The 24352-nt window shown below is 42.0% G+C and overlaps 2 protein-coding genes across 13 annotated transcripts in view; one reads left to right on the forward strand and one right to left on the reverse strand.

The window, feature by feature from the left end:
• RNF170 (ring finger protein 170) overlaps nt 1-21483 on the reverse strand; it is a 30031-nt gene extending 8548 nt beyond the window's left edge. Inside the window, exons 1-8 of one of the 12 annotated variants that reach the window (XM_060085801.1) lie at nt 21322-21400; nt 20927-21072; nt 19728-19807; nt 17868-17997; nt 15641-15784; nt 6924-7002; nt 5217-5325; nt 1363-1436 (exon numbers count right to left, since the gene is read on the reverse strand). In XM_060085801.1, the coding sequence (XP_059941784.1) occupies nt 1363-1436; nt 5217-5325; nt 6924-7002; nt 15641-15777 (399 nt within the window). In that variant the 5' untranslated portion in view covers nt 15778-15784; nt 17868-17997; nt 19728-19807; nt 20927-21072; nt 21322-21400. Of the gene's footprint in view, nt 1-1362; nt 1437-5216; nt 5326-6923; nt 7003-15640; nt 15785-17867; nt 17998-18124; nt 18218-19727; nt 19824-20926; nt 21073-21321 lie in introns of those variants that run through there. The other 11 variants (XM_060085808.1, XM_060085803.1, XM_060085807.1 and 8 more) reach the window with 11 other exon arrangements.
• Nucleotides 21484-21680: 197 nt separating this feature from the next.
• HOOK3 (hook microtubule tethering protein 3) overlaps nt 21681-24352 on the forward strand; it is a 97877-nt gene continuing 95205 nt past the window's right edge. The window contains exon 1 of the mRNA XM_060086225.1: nt 21681-21916. Coding sequence (XP_059942208.1) covers nt 21860-21916 — 57 coding nt within the window. The 5' untranslated portion in view covers nt 21681-21859. The remainder of the gene's footprint in view (nt 21917-24352) is intronic.

The raw sequence follows: 24352 nt of genomic DNA on the forward strand, positions 1-24352 counted from the left end.
TAAGCTAGAACAATGGCTGAAAGGTACACACACGTGTGTGCATTTCTGTGTATGTGTGTATGTGTTTAACAGTGCACACCATATGGTTTTATTTATATACAGTCCCCAAATTAGGCAAAACTGAACAGTCATCTTAGAGGAGCATGCTAAGGTAATAAAACTGTAAAGAAAATCAAGGAAATGCTTATCATAACAGTCAAATAGTAGCTACCTCTAGGAGAGGGAGGAAGGAAGTGGGGGAGATTTGGAAGGGGTCCCAAGGAGGCTTCTGGGGCTGTGGCCAGTTTCTGTTTCTTCACCTGAGTGGTGGCTACTCAGGTGTTGCTTTGTGACAAGTCAGCGAGCTGTACCTCTTTATTTTGTGTGCTTTTCTGTACGTCTGTTATATTTTACAAAGAATTTTTGAACAACTGTTGTGCCTTCTCTAATCTTATTCTACTTTGTGGTCCCTGTGGGTTTACGCCTTTCCTGTTTCGGTGGGGTTGCCAGAGGGAGCAAAAGTAAATGCGTGCACTCAATTCAGCATCCTGACTTGGAAGCTCTCCATCTTGGTCGGGACGTCCGTTTGCACTGGAAGACTTCCCAAGGAGAGGCTGTCTGTGTACCTGATCATGAGTCATTATCAGGCATATATTTGAAATGAAAAGAATAATATAAATATAAAGGAAATTCTGAAAAGTGAATAGAACATCCCATTTGGCTATATTTATTAACTTAAAAACTACAAATATCAGTTTCTCAGATTTTTCAAATGAAACAAAATTTTGTTTCTCCAGTTTGTCGAAGAAATTGAGCCGTTTGGTAGCGTACTGATACTTCAGTCTCCGACACACGTGCGTAAAACCTCACTGCGTCCCTCGGAGGCAGATCTGTACTGATGTAACAGGCTAATCTGCTCTGGGTGATGCGATGTGGCCACGGCTCCACAAGGGACATTTTTCAAAGGCATTGTTCGTCACTTAAAGCTGTCTGGACCTTCACCACAGATGGGCAGGTTAAAAAGAAAGTACAACTGAAAAACTATTTTTTTCAGAAGAAGTCTATGCAGGGCATATTTGCTTAAGCCTGATGGCCAGTTCAGTTTTTCCCTTGCTGGTGTTACAACAAAGACTTATTAGGATTTGGGGAAGGGTTCATGTACCAGCTGTTTTTCACTATGACTGAAGGGATATCAAAGGGAATTCCCTTTTTTTTTCAGGTGTCTTAAAGACATTAAAAAAAATAATGGAGAAACATCAGAGAAGCTTGGGATAAATGAAGTTATGCTAAAAACATAAAAATAATTCAAGAGTTAGATACAGAAACTATAAAAATTTACAAAATGAGCTAGTATAAATGATGTTTTCTGGGCACAAACATTACCGTTTGTCTACAGATTGGACAACTGATTGCCCCAAGCCATGAACCGTATCGCCAGTACGCCACAATGCAGGTACCTAATGGGAAAAAAACATTAATATTGATGTTTTTTAAGTCCATATATCCTGGGGAAGTTTCATATATTTGAAATATTTTAACAGCATCACCTATTTAAAAATGTTTTTTACTTTATCCAACCAACTCTTAAGGCAAATTCAAATCTAATAACAATTCCCAGCCACTGAAAAATATTTTAATTTAAACTACCAGTTAAGATACAAGCATTTTTACAATCAAAAGCAAGCATGCATTAACTGCTTCAATGCTATGAGGCTTAATAGAAAATACTGCATTTCCTATGTGAGTAAATAAAACAGTAATTGAACATTACTGTACATATGACAACCAACAAATCACACTATAAATTTTCTGCTCCAAATTTGATATATGTTACAGAAACAGAACTTCCATTTTTTTAAAAGTTTAGAAAACCATGTCACTTAAGTGTCAATAATAGTAATTAGGTAGTATACGCAGAGGAGCCAAAGGATACAAAGATTTCACGCTTCCTGCCCTACCAAAGTTCATAATCCAGTTAAGTAACTGAATCAACTTTTGTACTGGATGGATTTGATTTTTCTTCTTGAAGGCACTGATGAGCAGTGAAACAGGTAAACACGGCCTAGAGAGAGGATTTACAGACCTTAAAAAGTGGTGGTAGGGGGCTTCCCTGGTGGCGCAGTGGTTGGGAGTCCGCCTGCCGATGCAGGGGACATGGGTTCGTGCCCCGGTCTGGGAGAATCCCACATGCCGTGGAGCGGCTGGCCCCGTGAGCTATGGCCGCTGAGTCTGCGCGTCCGGAGCCTGTGCTCCGCAACAGGAGAGGCCACAACAGTGTGAGGCCCGTGTACAGCAAAAAAAAAAAAAAAAAAAAAAAAAAAAAAAAGTGGTGGAAGGTGCACTAAGTGTACAGGCACTGAAGTTCAGACCAGTAACAAATGAAGAAGGAGTATTTTTAAATACTGGCTCATGTTTAAGGAGCCCATTCAGTTTCTTCTCTGCAGGCCCCCATTTCTCGGGTCATCCAGGTTCCACCATGAATCTGAACTAACTGCTTCTTGGCTCCTTCAATCAAACTGAGGAGACCAAGGTAACATACTTAAATGACTCAGAAGGTAGTTACATCTTGAAGTGTGTAATATTAAATTTCAGTACAAAAGGTGTACAGAATTTGAACCCAACTTTGTAGGGGTGGTAAGATTAGATAGGCAGAAGACAGGAGGGAGGACGCTCTGGGTTTTGCGATGGCAGGGACAAGTCCCAGAGGCAGAAGTAACGGTACGCGAGGACACTGGTGAGCAGGCCACTGGCTGAAGCCAAGGCTGCCCAACCTGACCATTAGTGACTGTGGGGAAAAACTGGTTCGATGATTTAAAGACAAGTTTAAAAAGCTAAACCATCTGTATCTGATATCTTTTCCTGCTTTCAGGGTGCTGTGTTAACTAGATAATATTTACTAAATACTTTGAGCAGTCTAATTTCATACAGAAACCATATGAAAGCAAAACCGATCATAAATATGTTAGTATTATTACCATCTGTAATGATGCCTTAGATTTATCTACTACCTTTTCACCCAAAAGTCCAATGTGTTTTGACATATGTTAATTTATTTAATTCCATAACTTTTCCCCACAGATTGGAGTATTGGTGTCCTTGGTTTGCAAATTATGTAGCGGCCACTTGCCTGCACTGGAAAACTATGGTCCAGCAAATCAAACACTTCAGTTCATACACATCTGCTGTGATGTGCCTGATGCTTTCCCTTAACTAGGATGGCGGGAGAGATGACTCAATGACTTGAATCCAGGGCACAATCTCTCTAGATCTGTCTATTTGTAACATGAGAATAAGACCTCATAAGACTGCTGGGGAATTAAATAAAATAATGTGGGTTACAGATGCAAGTTAGGTGAAGTCTGTTGCTGCTGTTACTCTTGACTTGCTGTAAAGGAACTGTAGTTCCACACATGGAGCTAAGCTGAAATGCTCTTCATATACATGGTATCAGTATCCTTGAACTACTGTTCAAAGAAACACATTTCTATTTATTGAGAAGCTGAATAACTAGTTGTTTTTTTTTAACCTTTGAAGCTACAGACAGTAAATAAAAGTGTCCTGACAAGAAGAGCAGGATATCGGAAGGAATCTACCCTATTACCCCAGATCCAGAGGTAAAACCAAGAGCACAGCACAGCCATCTTTCAACTGACCGGGTTATCCACACAGTGCATCACCTAAGCCTGGGCTGGCAAACAGACTTCGCCCAGCCTGCCAGACCTCACTGATTCCCAACCCCTGCCTCGGGTGCTGTGCTAGGGGATGGCCGAGGCACAGCCAGACCCAGAGCGAGTCCACAGTCGATAAGGAACGTCAGCTAGAGGTTTGAGGGGGAGCATCTGCTTTCTCTGATGGCCATTTAATCCCCTACCCCAACACCTGATCTGTCATTATTCGGCTGCTCACTAGCACTTCCAACAGATAATGAAGGATAGACACTGAAATAGTGCTTTGTAATTCATTAGTTACTTAGACACAAACCTGAGGGAAGAGGTTGACATTAATGGATAAGGCAATGATGGGATTGGTCAGTACTGACTAAATGGGCACAAGGTACAGAAAACCCTGCATAGCATGGAATGGATTCCAGATACTTTATTTCATCCCCAACAGCATGAGCAGTAACACTGTATACCTTGGAATTCTGACTCTTAGACAAAAGATACCAAGGGGAGAAAGCAAAGTACAAATCACTGTACGCTACATGTTAAATCAGTACAGTTTGCTAACAATTAGCACCCTATCTTGCATACAGCTGTTCGAAGGGAAAGAAATACTACCAATAAAAAATAGGTCTAATGATGAGATAAACCTTAAGGAGAGAGTAGTTGTATAAACCCCCGATCACACAGTATTGGGTTGGCCAAAAAATTCGTTTGGGTTTTTGGTAACATCTTAGGGGAAACCCCGAACGAACTTTTTGGCCGAGCCAACAGAACTGTGCACAGGCTGTGAAGTCAGACCCGGGTTTAAAACCTAGCTCTGTCCGTCTGCAGCTGGGCTGCCCTTTGTAAAATTTCTTAGCACTGCTGAGCCTCGGGGTTCCTCACCTGTGAGCTGGGATGAGATGGAGTATGTTGCGTCCAGAGCACAGCAGGCCCGTAATAACCGACTCCTGCCAATCTCACGGGACCACAGCCAGCAGTGGCTACGCAGTATGTCCTATCACTCTCTGTGACTCTTCCTGGAAGGTCAGGAGACGCCCAGGGGTGGACAGCACCCCTTCCTGACACTAAGTTAGTGCGACATCAACGTCCCTTCTCGTCCCTCTGTGTTCTAGGGTTCCCAAGCCTCTGGAAGTCCCGGAGGAAGAGAGGTAAGAACTTCTGCACCGACTCAGAGTGGAAAAGGGGTGGCAGTGCCCAGGGAAGGTCTCGGGCAAGGCCCTTGGGAGAAGAACCCTCCTGCCTTGGGAAGGAAGAGTAATAAATGAAACCACCAAAAAGGGAAGAAAATGAGGAATTCAGTGACTCCCTCAGGGTACAGATACCCTAAACTCACTGTTCAAAGAAACACATTTCTGTTTATTGGGGGGCTGAATAACTAGTCATTTAAAGCTTTGAACCTACGGACACTAAATAAAAGTGCCTGACAACAAGAGCAGGATCTCAGAAGCAATCTGCCCCACTCACAAAATACAAAACGTGACACAGAGAAAATTAGGAATCCAGCTTGTGCACACACACGGGTCTTGGTCTTAATAGTCACTTTTACCAAGAACAGCATTGTTTGCTTACCACAAAAGAGATGTCCACAGTTTGTTTCAACAGGGAGGGAAGCTTGATGTAAACAAATCGGACAGTACATGTCAGTGTAGAACTGCTGTCGGGCAGCAGCAGGTGCATCCTGGTGAGAAAACAAGTGCATATTGAGACACGACACACACAGGCTTTTCAAAATTCACCTTCATGCTAAAGTATACTTAACGATACAGTCAGGAGTGTGTAATCCTCAAAGTTTAGATATGCACTAGTTAAGGTCTTACAAGCTTGATAAACTTATGAGGCTCCAGTGTTGTTCTGCCTAAACTGCATGGTCTCTACCTTCCTTCCTGAACACAGTCTAAAGATAAAGATAAAAACATATATCTAAAGATAAAAAGCCGATTAACTCAGGAGTTACTCTATTAGAAAGAGTAAGTTATTCTGGGTAACACAGGCTGAGCTAATGCATTCATTAGCTGAACAAGAAATGTCAAACTGCTCCCCAGGTGTTAGCTTTCTTCTATTTTTAACATCTGTTTCATTCATACGTTCCTGATAGTCGTTACTTGTTTGAAGATTAAATGAGATAGTTGTATGTGAAATCACTTTGTAAATTGTAAAACACCAGGCCAGCATGAATTATTGATAACAAGAGCTCTGGAACACAGTACCACTAATACGCTTAAACTATTTTTGCATCAGTGAATTTCAGTTCTGTGAAGCAAGAATTCTTGTCTGTTTAGTTCACAAATGAATTCTCAATGCCCAGAACAATGTCTGGCATATGGTAGGTGTTCAATAAATATTTGGTGAATGGATAAATCATAAAAACACTCTTTGGAATTAAAATTTGACTGGTGGGTAGACAATTTTTTTTTTGATATTAGGTATCTCAGCATGAAGGTATACAATATCCTACTTAATCCAGCTTTCATAAAATATATTCCGTTTCTGGTTCTTAGGGATCCATATGGTGAAAAGCAAAGAAGAGGCACAGGAGAACAGTTTCCTTCTTTGCTTAAGTAGTTTTAACAACTTTGATCACCGAAGAAAAAGAAAACAGCATCCCTTAGAGTCATTTCTTTGAAGGTCTTAGGGGAATATATTTTATTTATTTATTTTTAAAATTTTATTTATTTATTTTTGGCTGCATTGGGTCTTCGTTGCTGCGCGTGGGCTTTCTTTAGTTGCTGCGAGCGGGGGCTACGCTTCGTTGCGGTGCGCGGGCTTCTCATTGTGGTGGCTTCTCTTGTTGCGGAGCACGGGCTCTAGAGCGCAGGCTCAGTAGTTGTGGCACACGGGCTTAGTTGCTCCGCGGCATGGGGGATCCTCCTGGACCGGGGCTCGAACCCGTGTCCCCTGCTTTGGCAGGTGGATTCCTAACCACTGAGCCACCAGGGAAGCCCGGGAATATATTTCAGAAAGAGTAGTTTTTCCATTACATTTCATTAAAGCCAATTAGACAGTAATTGTTTCCTCACAAATAAATAATAGGAAAACTGTTGTCTTTTAAAGCAAGTTAAAACTAAATTCATGGAAACATCTTAATTAGATTAAGACTAGTCATTTGCTTAATCTGAAAATGTACAATCAATAGAATAATAAAAGGTAACTCCAAGCAGGAAAGAAGCACATGCTTCCAAAAAGGAATTTATTGATATATCATCGCAATTTCTTATGCAAGGGGAGTGATAACATCTACTCCTCATACACATGCACAGATTTATATCACAACAGTACCTGTTCTGTTTGAAGTTGTTCCCGAAGCACCCGTACTAGCTCTTGGTTTTCTGGGTGAATGTTTTGATGTGCATTTCTGCTGAATAAAGTATAATATGGTTTTAATATAAAATATTGTTAGATGAATCCATTTTCCTTATGGTTCTAATTTTTGACCTAGACTACTAGCAACATAAGAAATGTAAATGATGGCCTACAACTGTACTCCAACTGTAGGACTGAACATTCCAGGCTATTCTGAGATCACTGATTATCGGCTCATTTCAGGTTTAACTGGCAAATGATGAAATCCAGAGGCCTAGTACCTTGGGGATTGAATGTAATTTCAGACTTACATATAATATAACACGTTTATTTCTTTTGTAAGATTTCTTGTATTATTATGTATTTGAACACTTTTTCATATCTAATTAGGTCCTTCTCCCAACTTTTCACCTATGAGGTGAGAGGGACAGAGAAAAACAAAACCTAAAATGTATAATGTAGAAAAGCCCAAACCTATGATACCACTAATATCTTAACATTAACAATTAAAATGAAGAATCAAAGGCAGGAAGTTAGAGGTCCATATAAAAGGATAGGATGAGTGAAGTGAGGACTGAAAACTAGAAGCAGTGGTTAGGTTGGTAGGGTCAGGGGTGAAGATTTACATCTGAACCAGTTTAGTGTCATTTGGCTATAGAAGTTTTTTCTAAACCTGAATCTCTTTAACAGCAATATTTTAAGTCTACTCAGTGTCGGTGTTAATCTATAGAAGAGCCTTTACTCTCTAGCTGAACCAATATAGCACAGCAATAAGAATTCTAAATCAATATTCTAATGGGATAAGGAAAATTAAAGAAATCCATCCCAGGGTTATTTAATTTTTAGTAAAAAAATTTAAATTTTAGAAAAGAAAGCTGAAAAAATATAACCATTAGTTCAGAGACGACATAAAAACAATTTAAAGTCAAATATCTAATCAGAAGCTCAACATAAATGAAACTACTTGAATTCTGTTTAAACACCTTAAATTTTGGTGGATTATTTATTTTAAAATGTTACGTTCTTATGACTGAATAAATGAATCAGTGAAAGAAAGCTACTCTATGGGAAAAACAATCTTTCAAGGAACAGCCCAGGAACCAGCCTATTTACACACCAGGAAACACCCAGCTAACTGGAAATTCTCAGCTCTTTGACAATGAAAAACCATTCCCTTTTCATTGGAAAAAAACAGTCATGGTTTTCAGAGGATTGATGTAAACCATGTGACTGGAAGGTCTTTCTTTTGGTCTCTTTCCATAAAAGAGAAGATATAAAATTCTTAAATCTGATAGTAGAATATTAGAAAAGTCAAAGTATAGCCAAAGAACAAGAACAAACAGCCCAAGATGCTAAACATGGCCTGTAGCTCAGGTAGCTAATTGTGACTGGCAGCTTTGAGTACAGAACCAAAAATCTAGAAATCTAATCAAGATAGATTGAAAGCTAGATTAGAAGATCAGGAACGTACTGTTATAGAGAAAACCTCAGGCCTCAAATGGCATCACCTGTGCTAAAGCCTATGACACCAAACCAAGACTTCACACCTGGCCCAACTGCAGCTCCCACATTCCCCAGGAACGGGATCTGAATTGGTCAATCTGGGGTTTCCTGGTCAGTACCAAGGAGGTAGCCTGAATGATAAGACCCCTGCCATTTCCTTCCCCCAGAAGAAGAAGTCTTGGCCTGAAATAATCCTAACTTTTCTTTTGCTAATAATTTCCTTGCCCCACCCTCCTTCTGCCTATAAAAACCTTCCATTTCATACAACGGAAGTATCTCTCTACTTGCTGGATGGGATGCTACCTGATTCATGAATAGCTTAGTAAAGCCAATTAGATCTTCAAATTTACTTGGTTTAATTTTTGTTCTTTAACAATATGATCACCTTAGCTATGAGAAAATGATGGCATTTGACACTAAGCAGGTCTAAAGTGAGATGCCAAGGAAAACAGTGGCTCTGCTATGAAACAGAAGTACATGTGTTGTTAGTGTATTTATCAACGATTTATGGTCCTTCTAAGTTCTCTGAAAAGAGAAACCAAAACTGTCAAACCAGTTAAGTTATATGTAGCCCTGGAAAAGAGCCAGGAACCTCTGATACGAGGAAAGCAATGATACCCAAAGCGTGGGTCAGGAAAGGAAGTTTGAATCAAAGTTTACAAATATGCAAGCATTGTGGTTCATAGGTTAACCTGCCTACCAGACCCTTTTGACTGGCTTCTGGTATGTCAACACATGGCAGCTATTATCAATGGCTTAAGAAGGAAGACCAAATAGAAAAGATTTTAAAAGAAATTAATTGTAACTACAAAACATTGCTGAAAGATATTAAAGAAGACACAAATAAATAGAAAGACATCCCAGGTTCATAGATTGGAAGACAACATTGTTAGGATGTCAATACTATCCAAAGTCATCTATCTTCAGATTCAGTGCAACCCCTATCAAAATCCCAACATCATTCTTTGCAGAAGTAGAAAAACCCATCCTAAAATTTATATGGTATCTCAAGGGACTCCAAATAGCCAAGATAATCTTGAAAGAGAAGAACAAAGTTGTAAGACACTTCCTGATTTCAAAACTTGCCACAAAGTTATAGTAAAAACAATGTGGTGCTGGTAATAAGGACAAACGTATAAACCAATGGAATAGACCATAGAGACCAGAAATAAACTTTCACATGTATGGTCAGTTGGTTTTTGACAAGGATGCCAAGACCCTTCCGTGGAGTAAGGACAGTCTTTTCAACAAAATGGTGCAGGAAAAACTGGATATCCATATGCAAATATAATGAAGTTGGACCCTTACCTCATACCATATACAAAAATTAACTCAAAATGGATAGAAGACGTAAACTTAAGAGCTACAACTATAAAAATCTTAGAAAAAAACATAGAGGGAAATCTCTGTGACCTTGGATTTGGCAATGATTTCTTAACCATGACACCAAAACACAGGCAACAAATGAAAAAATAGATAAATCGGACTTCATCAAAATTTAAAAATTCTGTGCATCAAAGGACACTATCAAGAGTATAAAAAGACAACCAGGGCTTCCTTGGTGGTGCAGTGGTTGGGAATCCGCCTGCTGATGCAGGGGACACGGGTTCGAGCCCTGGTTCGGGAGGATCCCACATGCTGCAGAGCGGCTAGGCCTGTGTGCCATAACTAGTGAGCCTGCGCTCTAGAGCCAGTGCTCCGCGACGAGAGAGGCCACCGCAATGAGAGGCCCGTGCACGGCAATGAAGAGTAGCCCCCACTAACCGCAACTAAAAAAAAGAAAGCCCACGTGCAGCCACGAAGACCCAACGCAGCCATAAATAAATTAATTAATTACTTAAAAAAAAAAAAGACAACCAACAGAATGAAATAAAATATAAATCATATATTTGATAGATGATTTAGAATATAGAAATAACTCAAACACAAAAAAGCAAACAACCTAATTCGAATATGCACGAAGGACTTGAATAGACTTTTCTCTAAAGAAGCCATACAGATGGCCAATAAGCACATGAAATGATGTTCAACATCATGAGTCATCAGTGAAATGCAAATGAAAACCACAGTGAGATACCCCTTCACACCCACTAGGATGACTATCAAAAAAAACACAAAGTAGCAACTGTTGGCCAGGATGTAGAGAAATTAGAACCATTGTGCATTGCTGGTGGGAATGTAAAACCGGGCAGCTGCTGTGAAAAACAGACTGAAGGTTCCTCAAAAAGTTACACACAGAATTACCACATGATCATGCAATTCCAGCTGAAAGCAAGGACTCAAACAGATTCTTGCACCCCAACGTTCACAGAACACCACTCAAAATAGCCAAAAGGTGGGAACAACCTAAATATAACAACCTAAATATGGATATTTAGGTATATATTTGTGGTATATACCACAAAATGTGGTATATACATACAATGGAATATTATTCAGCCATAAAAAGGAATGAAATTCTGGTAGATGATACAGCATGGATGAACCTTGCATGCATTACGCTAAATGAAATAAGCCAGCCACAAATGGACAGACACTGTCTAATTCCACTTTATGAAGTACCCAGAATAGCCTAATTTCTCGAGGCAGAAGGTGGAATAAAGGTTACCAGGAGCAGGGGGAGGAGAAATAAGGAGTTATTATTTAACTGGTAGAGTTTCTGTTTCGGATGATGAGAAAGTTCTGGAAATAAACAGTGGTGATGGTTACACAACACTGTGAATGTACTTAATGCCAATGAATTGTACACTTAAAGTGATAACTTTTATGTTATGGATATGTTACCACAATACAAACAAAGGATGAATTATAATGACTACAGACATCAAAGAAATTACAGAAAAGAGACAAAAAGTTCCTTTGTTTGAATATCCTAGTACGCATGCTACCCCTCCCCTAACTCATTAATTGAATACTTCAGCTAAAGTAGCAGAATGACAATTGCCAACTGAATTTGAATCTGAACAGCTGGACAGCAACTTAAACTGACCCCTCATCCAATCATATGACAGATTCAAGACAACATCCACGTAATGGGGAGCACCTTATTTTATTTGAAAAGTTATATCGTAGGTTAAGCCAAACTCTCATCATTTAACTCCACCTATTGGCCCCGTATGAGGTAAGAGAAAATATCTATTAATAGATATTGGTCTCTGCCCCTGGTTCCTGGCACAGAGCTCCAGAAACACTTGCAACTTCCTAAGTGATGAGAGCACTCGGAGTACCTTGTATTCTAATATTTGGTCTTGGACCTGGCCCCTCACACAGCGTTCCTGAAGGCCTTGTAAATTCCTGGGTGACAAGAGTGTCTTTCGCTCTAATGAGGCGACTCTGGGTGGGCTCTTGGATGAGGGCTGCTCCCCGGAAGGACAAAGTCCTGATTAGAAGCTTGGAATGTTCAGCATCCTCCACCCCTGCCCCGATTCTCCAGAGAGAGGAGGGGCCAGAAACAGAGTGAATAATGGATCACGCCTACGTGAGGGAGCCTCCACTGGATCCCAGCAGTGCAGCCCGGAGAGCTTCAGGTGGGTGAACACGTCCACACCAGGAAGGTCCTGCGCTCAGGACCCCCCGGACCTCGCCCTATGCATCTCTTCATCTGGCTGTGCATCTGTATCCCTTATCACACCCTTTAATAAACTGGTAAACCTAACTGCTTCCCCGAGTTCTGTGACCTGCTCTAGCAAAGTAATCAAACCTGAGGAGGGGGTCACGAGAACCTCCGATTTCTTGTGGATAACCTGGGGACAGAAATCAGACAGAAGCTGGGGGTGACTTGGGGACCTACTACTTGCCGTTGGCATATGAAGTGTGGTGGGGAGCAGGCTTGTGGGACCGAGCCCTTAACCTGCGGAGCTGACACCATCTCCAGGCAGACAGTATCAGAAGTGAGTTAAATTGTGGGACACCCAGCTGGTGTCATGGAGAATTGCCTGGAGGGGAAAAGCCCACACACATTTGGTGACCAGAAGTGAAGAGTTCTGTGTAAATATAAAGGAGACACAGGAGAGTAACGGTAGGGAGGACCTGGCTCCTTCACTACATAAGAAGGAAAAATCTGTAGGTTTTCTCCTTTACACCTAGTTCTCCCCAAGAAGCTACACAGAATTAACCTAATTCTTCTTCAACAAAACAAGCTCTCATCGTATTTAAAGCTTTTGCATCCTACAGTCTTTTCCCCTAAGCTAGATATCCCCAGTTCTTTCAGGCATTTTTATATGATTTGTTTCCATAGCTTTACCCATTTTGATAACCTCCTCTGAATGTTTTCCAATTTAAAATTCTTGACCCAAACTGAATATAATCTATATGTGACCTTTATCTGATTATTCTGATTAATACACCTTAATGCTGTTAAGTTTTTGGCATCTACAACATACAATTGCCTTATTAATAGAAACTTTTATTTTGGGCTTCACATCACTACAGTCTGTGAGGAAAAATATTTTACTTACAAGTAATAATTATCCATAGTAGAGAAATTAGAAAAACAAATAAAGGAAAAGAAAAATACTTTTAAATAAAATTAATTTTATAAAAATACTTTTTTTAAACAAAATGGGCTACTTGACCTATGGTTTTGTCATGTGCCTTTCACTTAATTCTCACTCAACAATTTATCATGGATACTTTCAAATGACAATAAATTCATATCTGCATCCCATTCTTAATAGGTAAAGAGCAGATTTTTTTTTTTTTTTTTTTGGTATTTGCCTAGTCATGACCCATTTTTAAAACAGCTTGATTGAGGTGTAATTAATCAGCACCATCAATTTTAGAACATTTTCATCACCTCAAAAAGAACCCTTTAGTTATTGTCCCTTTAGTTATAACCCTTTAGTTATTTAGTACCCTTTAGTTATTGTCCCCATACCCCCATCTCCAACTCCAGTCCTACACAACCACTAATCTACTTTCTATCTCTATGGATTTTCTGATTGTGGACATAAGAACAGACTCAAATATATGGCCTTTTGTGTCTGGCTTATTTCACTTAGCACAATGTTTTCAAGTTTCCTCCATAAGGTAGCATGTGTGCATCAGTATGTCATTCCTTTTTAATGCTGAATAATATTCCATTGCATGGATATACCGCCTTTCGTTTACCCATTCATCTATTGATGGATCCATTCATCTGTTTCCACCTTTTGGCTATTATGAATAATCCTGCTGTAAACATTCCTGTACAAGTTCTTATGTGGAGATATGCTTTCATTTCTCATGGGTATATATATACTTAGGAATAAAATTGCTAGGATATATGGTAACACTATGTTTACTCATTTGAGGAACCGATAGTTTTCCAAAGTGGCTGCACCATTTTAACTCCCCTACCAGTAGTGTATGAGGGTTCCAATTTCTCCATATCCTCAACAACTGTTCTTATTTGACTTTTTGGACCTAGCCATCCCAGTGGGTATGAAGCTGTATCTCACTGTGGTTTTGACTTGCATTTCCCTGAATGACTAAGGATGTCAGGCATCTATTCACATACTCATGGGCCATTTGTATCTCTCTGGAGGAACGTCTATTCTGGTCCGTTGCCCATTTATTACTTGGGTTACTCACCTCTTTATTATTGAGTTTTGAGTTCTCTACATATTCAGATATAAGGGCCTGATCAGATATATGACTTGACATGTTTTCTCCCATTCAGTGTAATGACTTTTCACTGTCTTGATGTTCTTTGAAGCAAAAAAAGTTGTTACTTTTGATGAATTCCAATTTGTCTATTCTTTCTTTCGTTGATCATGCTTTTGGCATCATATCTAAGAATCTTCATGATTTACTCCTATGTTTTCTTATAAGAGTTTTATAATTTTGCCCTTACATTTATTTAAATCTTTGATCCATTTTGAGTTAATTTTTGCATATGATGTAGTATGGGTCCAACTTTATTCTTTTGCATGTGGCTATCCAGTTGTCCCAACATCATTTGTTGAAATCTTTTCCCACTGAAAGGTCTTGGCACCACTGTCAAAAACCAGCTGACCATAGATGTATGGGATGACCCATTTTTAAATCTTGATTCTGTTGTACCAATACATTAGCTATCCATCCCAACTGACAATTTAACAAACATGCTTCTTTTGTCTTCTTCATCCCAGTTGCTAACAGAAATGAGAAGAACAGGCTCAGAAGCAGAGCCCTGCAACAATTCAGTGTCCTTCTTTTTTGGCTTACACTAAAACATTAGTCAGCACTCCTGGGAATGATCTGTCAACCAGTTATAAACTCACTTAAATCTGCTATCATCTGGTCATCATTTCCCCACTATGTCCACAAGGGCATCACCAGGTACCGTGTAAAATACTCTACTGAAATCAAGATAATGTCACCCTAATAAGAAACTAACCATGCAGAGGTAAAAGAGAATGCTCATATTCTGTTTAATAATCCTTTCTATAATTTTTATAAGACACTAACAGATCTGTAGTTTTTAGAATCACTGTAATCTCTTTTCTACTTTATACTTTTTTCATTTCTGTTTTCAACGATATATACAAAATTTTATTTATCTCCATGTGTTAATACTTAAATTTCTAGTTTATTACCCTGTCTCTGTTTATTGGTACATAGGCATCTAAGACCTTTAAAAAGTATTCCTGATTCTATAATAGTAATTTTTAAAAAATATTTAAACTCCTTTAATCCTCTCAACAACCATATGTTCTAAGTGTTTCACATTTATTAATTCACTTAATCCTACATAACAGCAATTTTAATTCTAATCTTAATCCCGCCAAACTGTCCAAGATTTTTTGTCCCAGTTTTTTTCACTTAAACACTGAAAATATATTTGCACCTATTATATCACCTACAAGTTGTAAATTCAATTATGAAAATTACATTTTAAAACTGTGATACTCCAACAGAAAATATTAACATTTCATTCAAAATATGGATGATAAATCTAAATTTTTTTCTGACTAGACAGTTGATGACGGGAAAAATACACAGTAGCATTTAGAGCCTAGTGGAAAATAAAATACCTTAGTAAATACATACAATCACTGAACTCATTACTTGCTTTTTTTTTTTTTTGGTTAGTTTCTGCTTTATAACAAAGTGAATCAGCTTTATTACTTGCTTTTAATATTAAGTATTAAACATTACTAGAAGCAGTCAGAAAGTCAGTGGCCCTTGGAAATACATATTATTTAAATTCTTTTGCCCTTTAGTCTCACCTGAAAAGTGCATATACCAGGGTAGCAATCAAAGCGAAACTGACCACAACTGCCACAAGTACTTGGTCACTTACTCCTTCTATGACTGAATCATCATCCAGTTTCAAACTGTGAACTTCACCTTGATATTTGGCCATTCCAGGTCTAAAAGAAAAAGAGATAAGATGAAAATTAAAAACGACACAGTGAAAATGAAATATATTAATAAAAACGATATAAACGTAGCTGACTTCTGATATATGTATTTTTTTGTAGCACCCACTTGAGGTAGGTTGCATTAAGTACATCTCCAGTGGGGAATGCCCCATTAATGGGTTCTGTAAAATCATTAAAGAAGAAAACACATTTCTCATGCCCAATTGCTCTTTTCTTATTCCTGAATACCAAATAAATTCTCCACATAGATCACATCCCTCATGGCACTGAACGTGAGTCATGGAAAGTACCATGTACGGATACGGAAGGAAATATATTGTCTTCTTCTGTAAATATTCCTGTATTACCTGGCATACTGCCCTGTACACAGAAGGACCTAATAAATATATGTTTAAATAGGAGTGATTTTCCTTACTTATGGTGTTAGTAATTTGAAAAGTAAAAGACATGGAGGCTATAGAACATTTATAGCTATAGTGAGACTACTTGAATTAATGAAAATTCTGTTGCTTGGAAAACGATTAGCCTCACTTGGGACTAAGCTCAGCTTATGGTTCAGAATTCTGGGAACTGCCTGGAATATGGAATCACTCTGAGGCTGCGTTTCCTTATGAAGAGAAAAGGGAGGATATGAAACTCTCCCTCCCATACACTAAACTAGAGGAAAATGGTAATACCCAATTTCTATAGATATGAGGGGAGATGGCCCAACCACATCAGAGTCCAAATATCACAGGTTATTCCTACTTTTTTCTGATGGCAAACACTAAAGTTACTTAAAATCTTATAAGACACCTCAAGGGAAATAAAGGCAATAAAATTCAATTAAATATACAGGGCTAATCATTATTAACCTGTATTTATGTAATGTCCTGCACTGAAAACAGTTTTATTCAATATCATCATTAATCAGGTGAGTTTCTGTTCAAAGGAAACTTTGAGTGTGAAAGTCTAACACCTTTGAAAAGAACCTGAACTGGCTGCTAGTAAGAAAATTACCTCTCATGGAAGGAACTTAAGCAGACAAACAGATCAAAGGTGGCTTTCATCAGCTTTACACATGGTAATGGCCTGATGTATCAGGAACTTTCTAATGACAGGTTTCAAGTATCCTTCATGAAAGCACACACCAGGAACTCAGAGAAGGAGCTCTAACCTCAGTATTTTATTCAAAAGAAGAGTCAAATGAACTGCCAAATGAAACTGAAGAAAAAAGCCTCAAGTAATCTTGGGGTGGGCCATGTAGTCAATCTAGATTTTTATGTTGTCAGGTTTCCTCTTTTTAAATTGAAGATGCTGTGGCTGTCAGAAGTCCTGTCAGTGAGAATTACTTGCATCTGCTCAGAGATAAGCAAAATGTTATCCTGTGTGGAGTCCCAGCCTCCAACTACTGAGTCGAGTTGGAAGGATTTTCTCCTAGCTGTACGTTTAGGGATTCACTACTTTGTACTATTTCTTTTTTTAATGGGTTACATTTGTTTCACTACTTTGTACTATTTCTTTTCTTAATGGGTTACATTTGTTTCTATGTCCTTCCAAGTGTAATCAATGATCATGAGACTAAATTCTACTCTATACATTATATATATATATATATATATATATTCTTATATCACCGAGTCACTTTGCTGTACACCTGAAACACAATATTGTAAATCAACTATAGTTCAATAAAAAAATAAAATAATCAAAATTATATATATATATATATATATATATATATATATATTCTACTGTATAAAGACATACTTCTACCAATTACACCCTTCAGATGCTGCTTCATTCACATTTCCAAGAGCTCAGAGATCCAGGATACTTTAAGTATTGCAGGACCATGTAATGTTATTTGCATCATTTTATAGTAAAAGTTCCCAATGTTGTTGAAATGAAGAGTTACTTTTTATTGCCACAAGTTCTAGCGTCACTGAAGGAGGTGCTTGGGCTGAGAGAGGGTAGGAAGGGAGGAGACTGCTGGTAAGTCTCAGAGAGGAACAGAAAGGTCAGCTGCACTTCCCTGCCACGTGCAAATCCCAGCCCTCACATGGATATCTACTAACGGTGTCTGACCAACCTGTCGGGGCTTCAGTAGTTAACTTCCGCCAGTAGTTTTTCTTATTACAGGAGTCCAAAAAGGAACTGCAGGCGCTGCTGGCTGAAAAATGAGGTATTACGCCACCACCTCAGTTTGGAAAGAAGCCAATCTAAGATTACAGGGGATAAACAATAAAAAGAAATAAAATTTTCTACTTGAGGAGTCGACCTTATACCCCAATCTTGAAAATGAATTCCAGTGTCAACCTGAACTTCAGTCCTCCAACCTCTGCTCACCTGGAACAAATCAGTGCTGCTGATTTGGACCAAGGGCACAGGCTCTCGGCGCAAGCCCAAGCCCCGCTGCATGGCACGCAGGCCCCGGAGTTTAGCTCCAATTCTGCTACCACAACTGGGACCCCGCTTAATCTCTTAGGACCCCTCATGTTCTGCAAAATGTGAAAGCTGGATCTGAAGATTTCTTAAGTTCCCTCCACCACTACATTTCTCTGATTCGGAGCTTTCTGGAATTGAAAAAAAAAAAAAAAAAAAAAAAAAAAAGGCAGGAAAGCTAAATAACCAAAGGTTAAAATGGTTACAAGTGGGAAGCAGGCCTGGGAGAGCCAGATCCTCACCTTTCCCAGGATACAGTTCTATAGTCTGAATTCTTTTCAAGAACGTATTACTTTAGCAATAAAAATAGAAGCCAGTGCCTGCTTCCTCCCTCCAGAGATGAAAATTAGACTTCAGTGCTCAAAGATTTAAGACGTCTCTCCCCAGTCCCATTCTTACGGAGCACCCTGGACCCTCCCAGCTTCCTGACGGTGCCCTCTGAAGACCTCAGTGACTGGCACTGGGAGGTGCCCGCGCTGGCTACCTCTTACCCCGCTGAGCAGCGCACGGGGGATTTTACATGCTGCAGGGGCCTTGCACTAAATGCTGCTCGCCTGAAACCCCAAAGCAAGGTTATTAAATTTAGAAAACATGGCATCTAATCTATTTCATAGGGTCCTATCGAATGAAAACAAGTTACTAGTACTCTGTTGTTAACTATTGGAGATTTACAGAAACAAAACACCATAGATCTTGGAAACGGTGTTCATAATTGATAGAAAAATGGATAACTGAGAGAAGCGGGAGTGATTTCCAGCACTGGCTTTGTTATTGCTTAGCTGGCTAAGTCTTACTGAGTAGCTTAATATATTGAAGAAGCATAAGCTTTGCAGTCAGACAACTGTGTACTTGTGCAAAATCTGGGTCTCAGCTTCCTCATGTGTAAAATACATAAAATTAACTTGAACTATACCAAGCAACCACTTTTTTGGCAAAAAAAACACAAAACCACTCTAGTTTTGTGGAGTTCATGAGATAACAAAGGTAGGGCACTGACATATCGCTTGGTACATCATATAGGCTCTCCATTAACGGAAGCTATAATATTTTGATTACTATTATTAACAACCCTCAAGGAATCTGCAGAACCATGATAAGACGTGGCCATGCCTTCCTTACAGGTACACTAAGTAGCATCTCAAGCTCGCTTTGATCTAAGCTCTGAGTATGTATTCCCTGGGAAACTGGATAAACTTGGCATACTACGGTGAAGGACACTCCCCTGTTTACTTGAATGTGATAAACAGCTGTAGATGAGAATTAGCCTCCAACTAACTGGAGTAAGGAGATGGCTAAGACAAGTGCCACTCACCTCTCTTTGGTCTTTTCCAAAGCTTTCAGGAAAAACAAAACAAAACAACACAGACAAATAAGGGAAATATAGGAAATTCCATAACTTCAAAGGAGAGACTCCATGTCTTTTTACCCAAACTCATGTAAAAACAGGATGGCCACATGGCTTCTGCAGACAATTACACACATTCAAGACTGGCGCGAAGGTGCTCACCCGTTACAGGCCTTGCAACAAGGCTCCACATCCAAAGACAGGTTACGCGGGCGTCCGGCTGACTTGATGACTTTACATGCCTAACAAGGGTAATGGTCACTCAAAGTGCCAGGGATCCTTACAGAGATAACCTAGCTTGGAATGTAGAAACTCTGGTTGGACAAAGGTCCAGAGGCAACGACAGAGGAAACAAAGACAGAGGAAACAAAGGCGGGTGAGGTACATTTGATCACTTCTAAAGGTTTCTCTGCTCTTGGTGTAGGGAAGAATGTTTAAAAGACCACTGAGAAGACTTCTGGTAAGATCGTCTACATTCACACAATGAAAAATCTGTTAACTGGGACTCTGAAAAGCATCATGAAAAACTCAATGCTGTCTTGGCAGTTCTGAAAGCTCAATGACAAAACCTAGTCTTAATGGGGAAAGGGGGCTCCAGGAACTGCAAACCACAGAAAGGTGTGTCCTGGTAAGTTAACTTTGTTGCACCCCACATAAAAGTTTGGCATCATCTGGTAAAGTGATGCACAACCTATAACTCAACAATCCCAGGACTCCAAGGCATATAGCTAAAGAAACTTACACGTTGGCACTAGTCTCTAGGGATATGAATCTTATAGCATTGTTCTTAGTTAGCCCCAAACTAGAACAGCAAAATGCCCATCAACAGTAGCATGGATATACTGTTATATTCATACAGTGGAGTACTAGACAGCACTGAAAATTACCTATGGATCTACACAAACTTACTATGAATGCAAAGCTATAAAATAACACAATGGGGCTTCCCTGGTGGCGCAGTGGTTGAGAGTCCGCCTGCCGATGCAGGGGACACAGGTTCGTGCCCCGGTCCGGGAGGATCCCACATGCCGCGGAGCGGCTGGGCCCGTGAGCCATGGCCGCTGGGCCTCCGCATCCGGAGCCTGTGCTCCGCAACGGGAGAGGCCACAACAGTGAGAGGCCCGCGTACCGCAAAACACAACAAAACAAAACACAAAACACAATGATTCCACTGATAGAAGCTCAACAACAGGCAAAGAAAAACTGTGTTGTTTAGGCATGCATACGTAGGTGGTAAAGAGATAAGGAAAAGCAAGAAAGTGAACATCATAAAAGTCAGTCTAGGGAGGGAACGATGCTCAGAAAGGAACACGAGGTGCTGGAGGAACTCCTGAGGTACGGGCAGTTCTCTTTGTTTTTACCTGCCTGTTTTATTACTGATTACTCTCTGGGCATGTCCGTTGTGTGCACTTTCCTGCACATGCTGTATCGCGTAACGATTCATCGGTAACCCTGCAGAGGTTCACCCTCTGGAACGGGGGCAGCTCGAGGCCGGTCCCCCTGGCCACTGCGGAAGGAGGGACAGGCCCCGGGAACCGTCGCGGTCCCCCGGGCTGGCCGGCGCCGCACACCCTCCCCCGCCTCCCGGGGCTGCGAGGTCCGCGCGGCCCGAGCAGGAGCGGCGGGCTGCCCTCGGCGCCCCGAGCCCGCCACGTCGGCCTCACGGCGCGGGTGCCCGGGGCCGCCCGGCTCCCCGCGGAAGGCGCCCCGCCGTCCCGCCCAGGCCGGGGCCCCGCCGGCGCTCGGCCGCGCGTACCTCTGCACCGCGGAGGACACCTCGCCAGCTCCCGGTGACCGAGGGCACAGATTGTTTCCGGGGCTACCCGCCACCCTCGCGGGCGACCACTGGCTGCCTCCTCCGGGCCGCGCGCGCGGGCACGGCGCACGCGCACTGCCGCGCTTCCGTGAGGGCGCGGCGGGGACCCGCCGGCGGGGAGCGCGCGGGGGCGACACGCAGCAGGCGGCGGGCGCGGCTGTGCGCAGTGCTGGGCGGCTGCGGCTCGGGCCGGGCCGGGCCGGGGTCTCGGCGGGGGCGGGGCTGCGGGGCTGCGGGGCTACGGGGCTGCGGGGCTGCGGGTCCTCGGGCGGGGTGGGCGGGCGCGCGCGCGCGCGCTGCCGCGCGGTCCCGACGGGCCGGAGGAGGAGGGGCGCCGGTGACGCTGCGGGTGCTGCTGCCAGCTCCGGACGGAGTCGGCGGCCGGGCGGAGGACGGACAGGCCGACCCTCGGACGCAGCCCCGGGCCGAGCCGCGGGCTTCCTGGCGAGGCAGGGCGGCCGCGAGCCCGGGCGGGAAGATGTTCAACGTGGAGTCCCTGGAGCGGGTGGAGCTGTGCGAGAGCCTCCTCACTTGGGTAGGTGGCGACGCGGTCCGGAGGCCCCCTCCCCCAGGGCGCCGTCCTGGGATCTCCCCGCGCCCCGGGCGGGCCCCGAGGGCGCCGGTGCCGTCACATCCGGGGCCCGGGGCGGGGGCCGGGACGCCGGTGCTGGCGGCGTCCACGGCGGGAGGCCCGGCTGGGTCCGAGGGAAACTCGCGGGGCCCGCGGGGCCGGGCGGAGGCCGAAGACGGGTGCGGGCGGCGCTGTCACCAGGCGGCTCCCCGCGCCTCCGGGGGGCGGGGGGGGCACCCGAGACCCCGGCCCGACGCTGCCGCCTTTGTTGTCCCGCTCGCCGGGACAGCGCAGCCCTGGAGGATGAGCGGCGCGGGGCGCGGAGGGAGAGGGCTTCCCGGGAGGGCGGAGGGTAGGTGAAGGACCCGCAGCCCGGCCTCCGCAATAGGAGAGGAGAAAGTGAGCGGCGTGGAGGTGCCTAGGGAAGGTGTTCGAGGTGAAAATAAGTCTGGAAGGTGTTTAGGCATCAGTAGTGGGACTCGACATTTGGGGGGCAACGTTGTGCCATTCTAATTTTAAATTATCAAATGCTAGGATTCTCACATGTGCATGTAAATATGTGTTCCGTTCTAATGCCAACTAATCGTGCCTTTAGCAGCCTCTTGTACAGGTGGACGTAAAGCCCAAGCTTGTGTGTTTCCCAAAGTGCGGTGTCAGTTCCTGGATTGTGCCTGTGTGTGTATCTACGGGATAAACCTGGTGCTTCTTTGGGGAGCTTTCGTTTTACTCATTGCTAAAATGTTAAATACCACTTTTAGAATGCAGCACTAATCTGTTTAGGGTGGTGACTACAGCATTTGTATTAACGTGCAAGGTAAGACACAGATGCCAGACAGATTCAGTTTAGCGGTGCCTTGGGCGATAAGCTTAGATCCCTGGAGTACAGACATCACTGCCCTGTGTGGGGACATTTGGGTGGCATGCTTAGAGGGCCAGTGTCCTAGGCTGGTTGTTACAAACATAATGAAAATAGTCTGAGATTTTCACAATTTGGCTTATGTCACAAATTATGTTTTCTGAAACAATATGTACAAGGGTAGATAGAGCTTGATCTATTCAGTAACTTTTGTATTAAGGCATTCTTGGCATTTCAAATCGTTTGCAATAATATATAGTTAACATACAGCTTACAACTGTAATGGGTTCCGACTTAAGTGGGGAAATGGGTTCCCCTGCTGCATTTTAGAGAAGAGAAAAAACAGATAAGCTGCATAATGTGGCCACAGTTTGACTAGGTAGGGGAGAGAGAAAGGAAAGAATTACCACATTCTTTGATACTGTGGAAGGAATGGATTTGGCAGAGGTTGTAAACAGAAGACTGAGGATCTGAAGGTGTGCAGTTTTGAGTCTACTTCCTTCAGTGCTAGAAAAAAAAGGCAAGAGGGCAAAGATGAGGAAACATTGAATCTGAAGTAGGGTTACGTTGTTTAAAGTCTAGAAAGACGAGTCACGGAAACAAAGAGGTGTGTTTGAAGGGCATCTGCCAGAAGGTGGTGGTCAGTGCAGTTATTTGGGTGAGAAATGCTAATAAAAATACAGAGGAAGAATCACAGAGAGACGTCTGAAGGGGTACTAACAGAAGCACACTATGCCCACATCTATTTAAAATCTGGTAAAATGTTAAGAAAGTAGAGGTAATCCAGGTTATCAGCTCTAGAGAGAGGTCAAGGAGTCTGGTTTTGTAGAAAAAAAGGCTTTTTGAAATTTCACTGGAAGGCACATCAAGGAAAATTCCTGGGGAAGAGATTATCAGTGACAAAACTGGCGGGCAGAGTGCAAACAAAGATATACAATTCTAAAATTTGGAAACATTTTAAAACGTTGTACATTGAAATGTTTGAAAATAAAGTTGAGGTTAAACGCTGGGTTTGTTCTCTTTTCGTTGTTGTTATAAAAAGCAGAATAAATGTCCACGTGGAAAGTGTCTGCCGTGGCTGAAAATGTGCATTCACTCTAGTAGCTCCCCTCGTAGCTGAAGGCCAGATGAATGCCGAACACAGTTCCAAAACCAGAAGTAAGGGGGGGAAATGTATCCTATACATTCCGAAGAAAGGACCCCCGTTTAGAATCATTTGCTCTGTTTTGCATAAAGTTCTCGCCAACTTGGTTGTGCAGTTTCTTTGCACACAGCCGGTGAGAGGGTGGCTGCCACATTCAGCAAAATGCAGGCAGCTGTCAGTGACAGAGAAGACCCGAGAGGTTCAGCCTGGGCAGTCTTTGAGCTGACATCCTTGTATACGTCAAGAGCCTCCACATTCAGTTACCGAAGATCATAATTATGATCCTGAATATCAAATAAAAGTTTATTTTCACTACACAGCATTTAGTTTGAGATCAGAGGTATGTAGTACATATTAGAAGTTCTTCCACCAGAGATGGTTAAAATAAGAACTCAGGCAC

Source organism: Mesoplodon densirostris, chromosome 20 (genome assembly GCF_025265405.1).
Source record: "Mesoplodon densirostris isolate mMesDen1 chromosome 20, mMesDen1 primary haplotype, whole genome shotgun sequence".
Classification (NCBI taxonomy): Eukaryota; Metazoa; Chordata; class Mammalia; order Artiodactyla; family Ziphiidae; genus Mesoplodon; species Mesoplodon densirostris.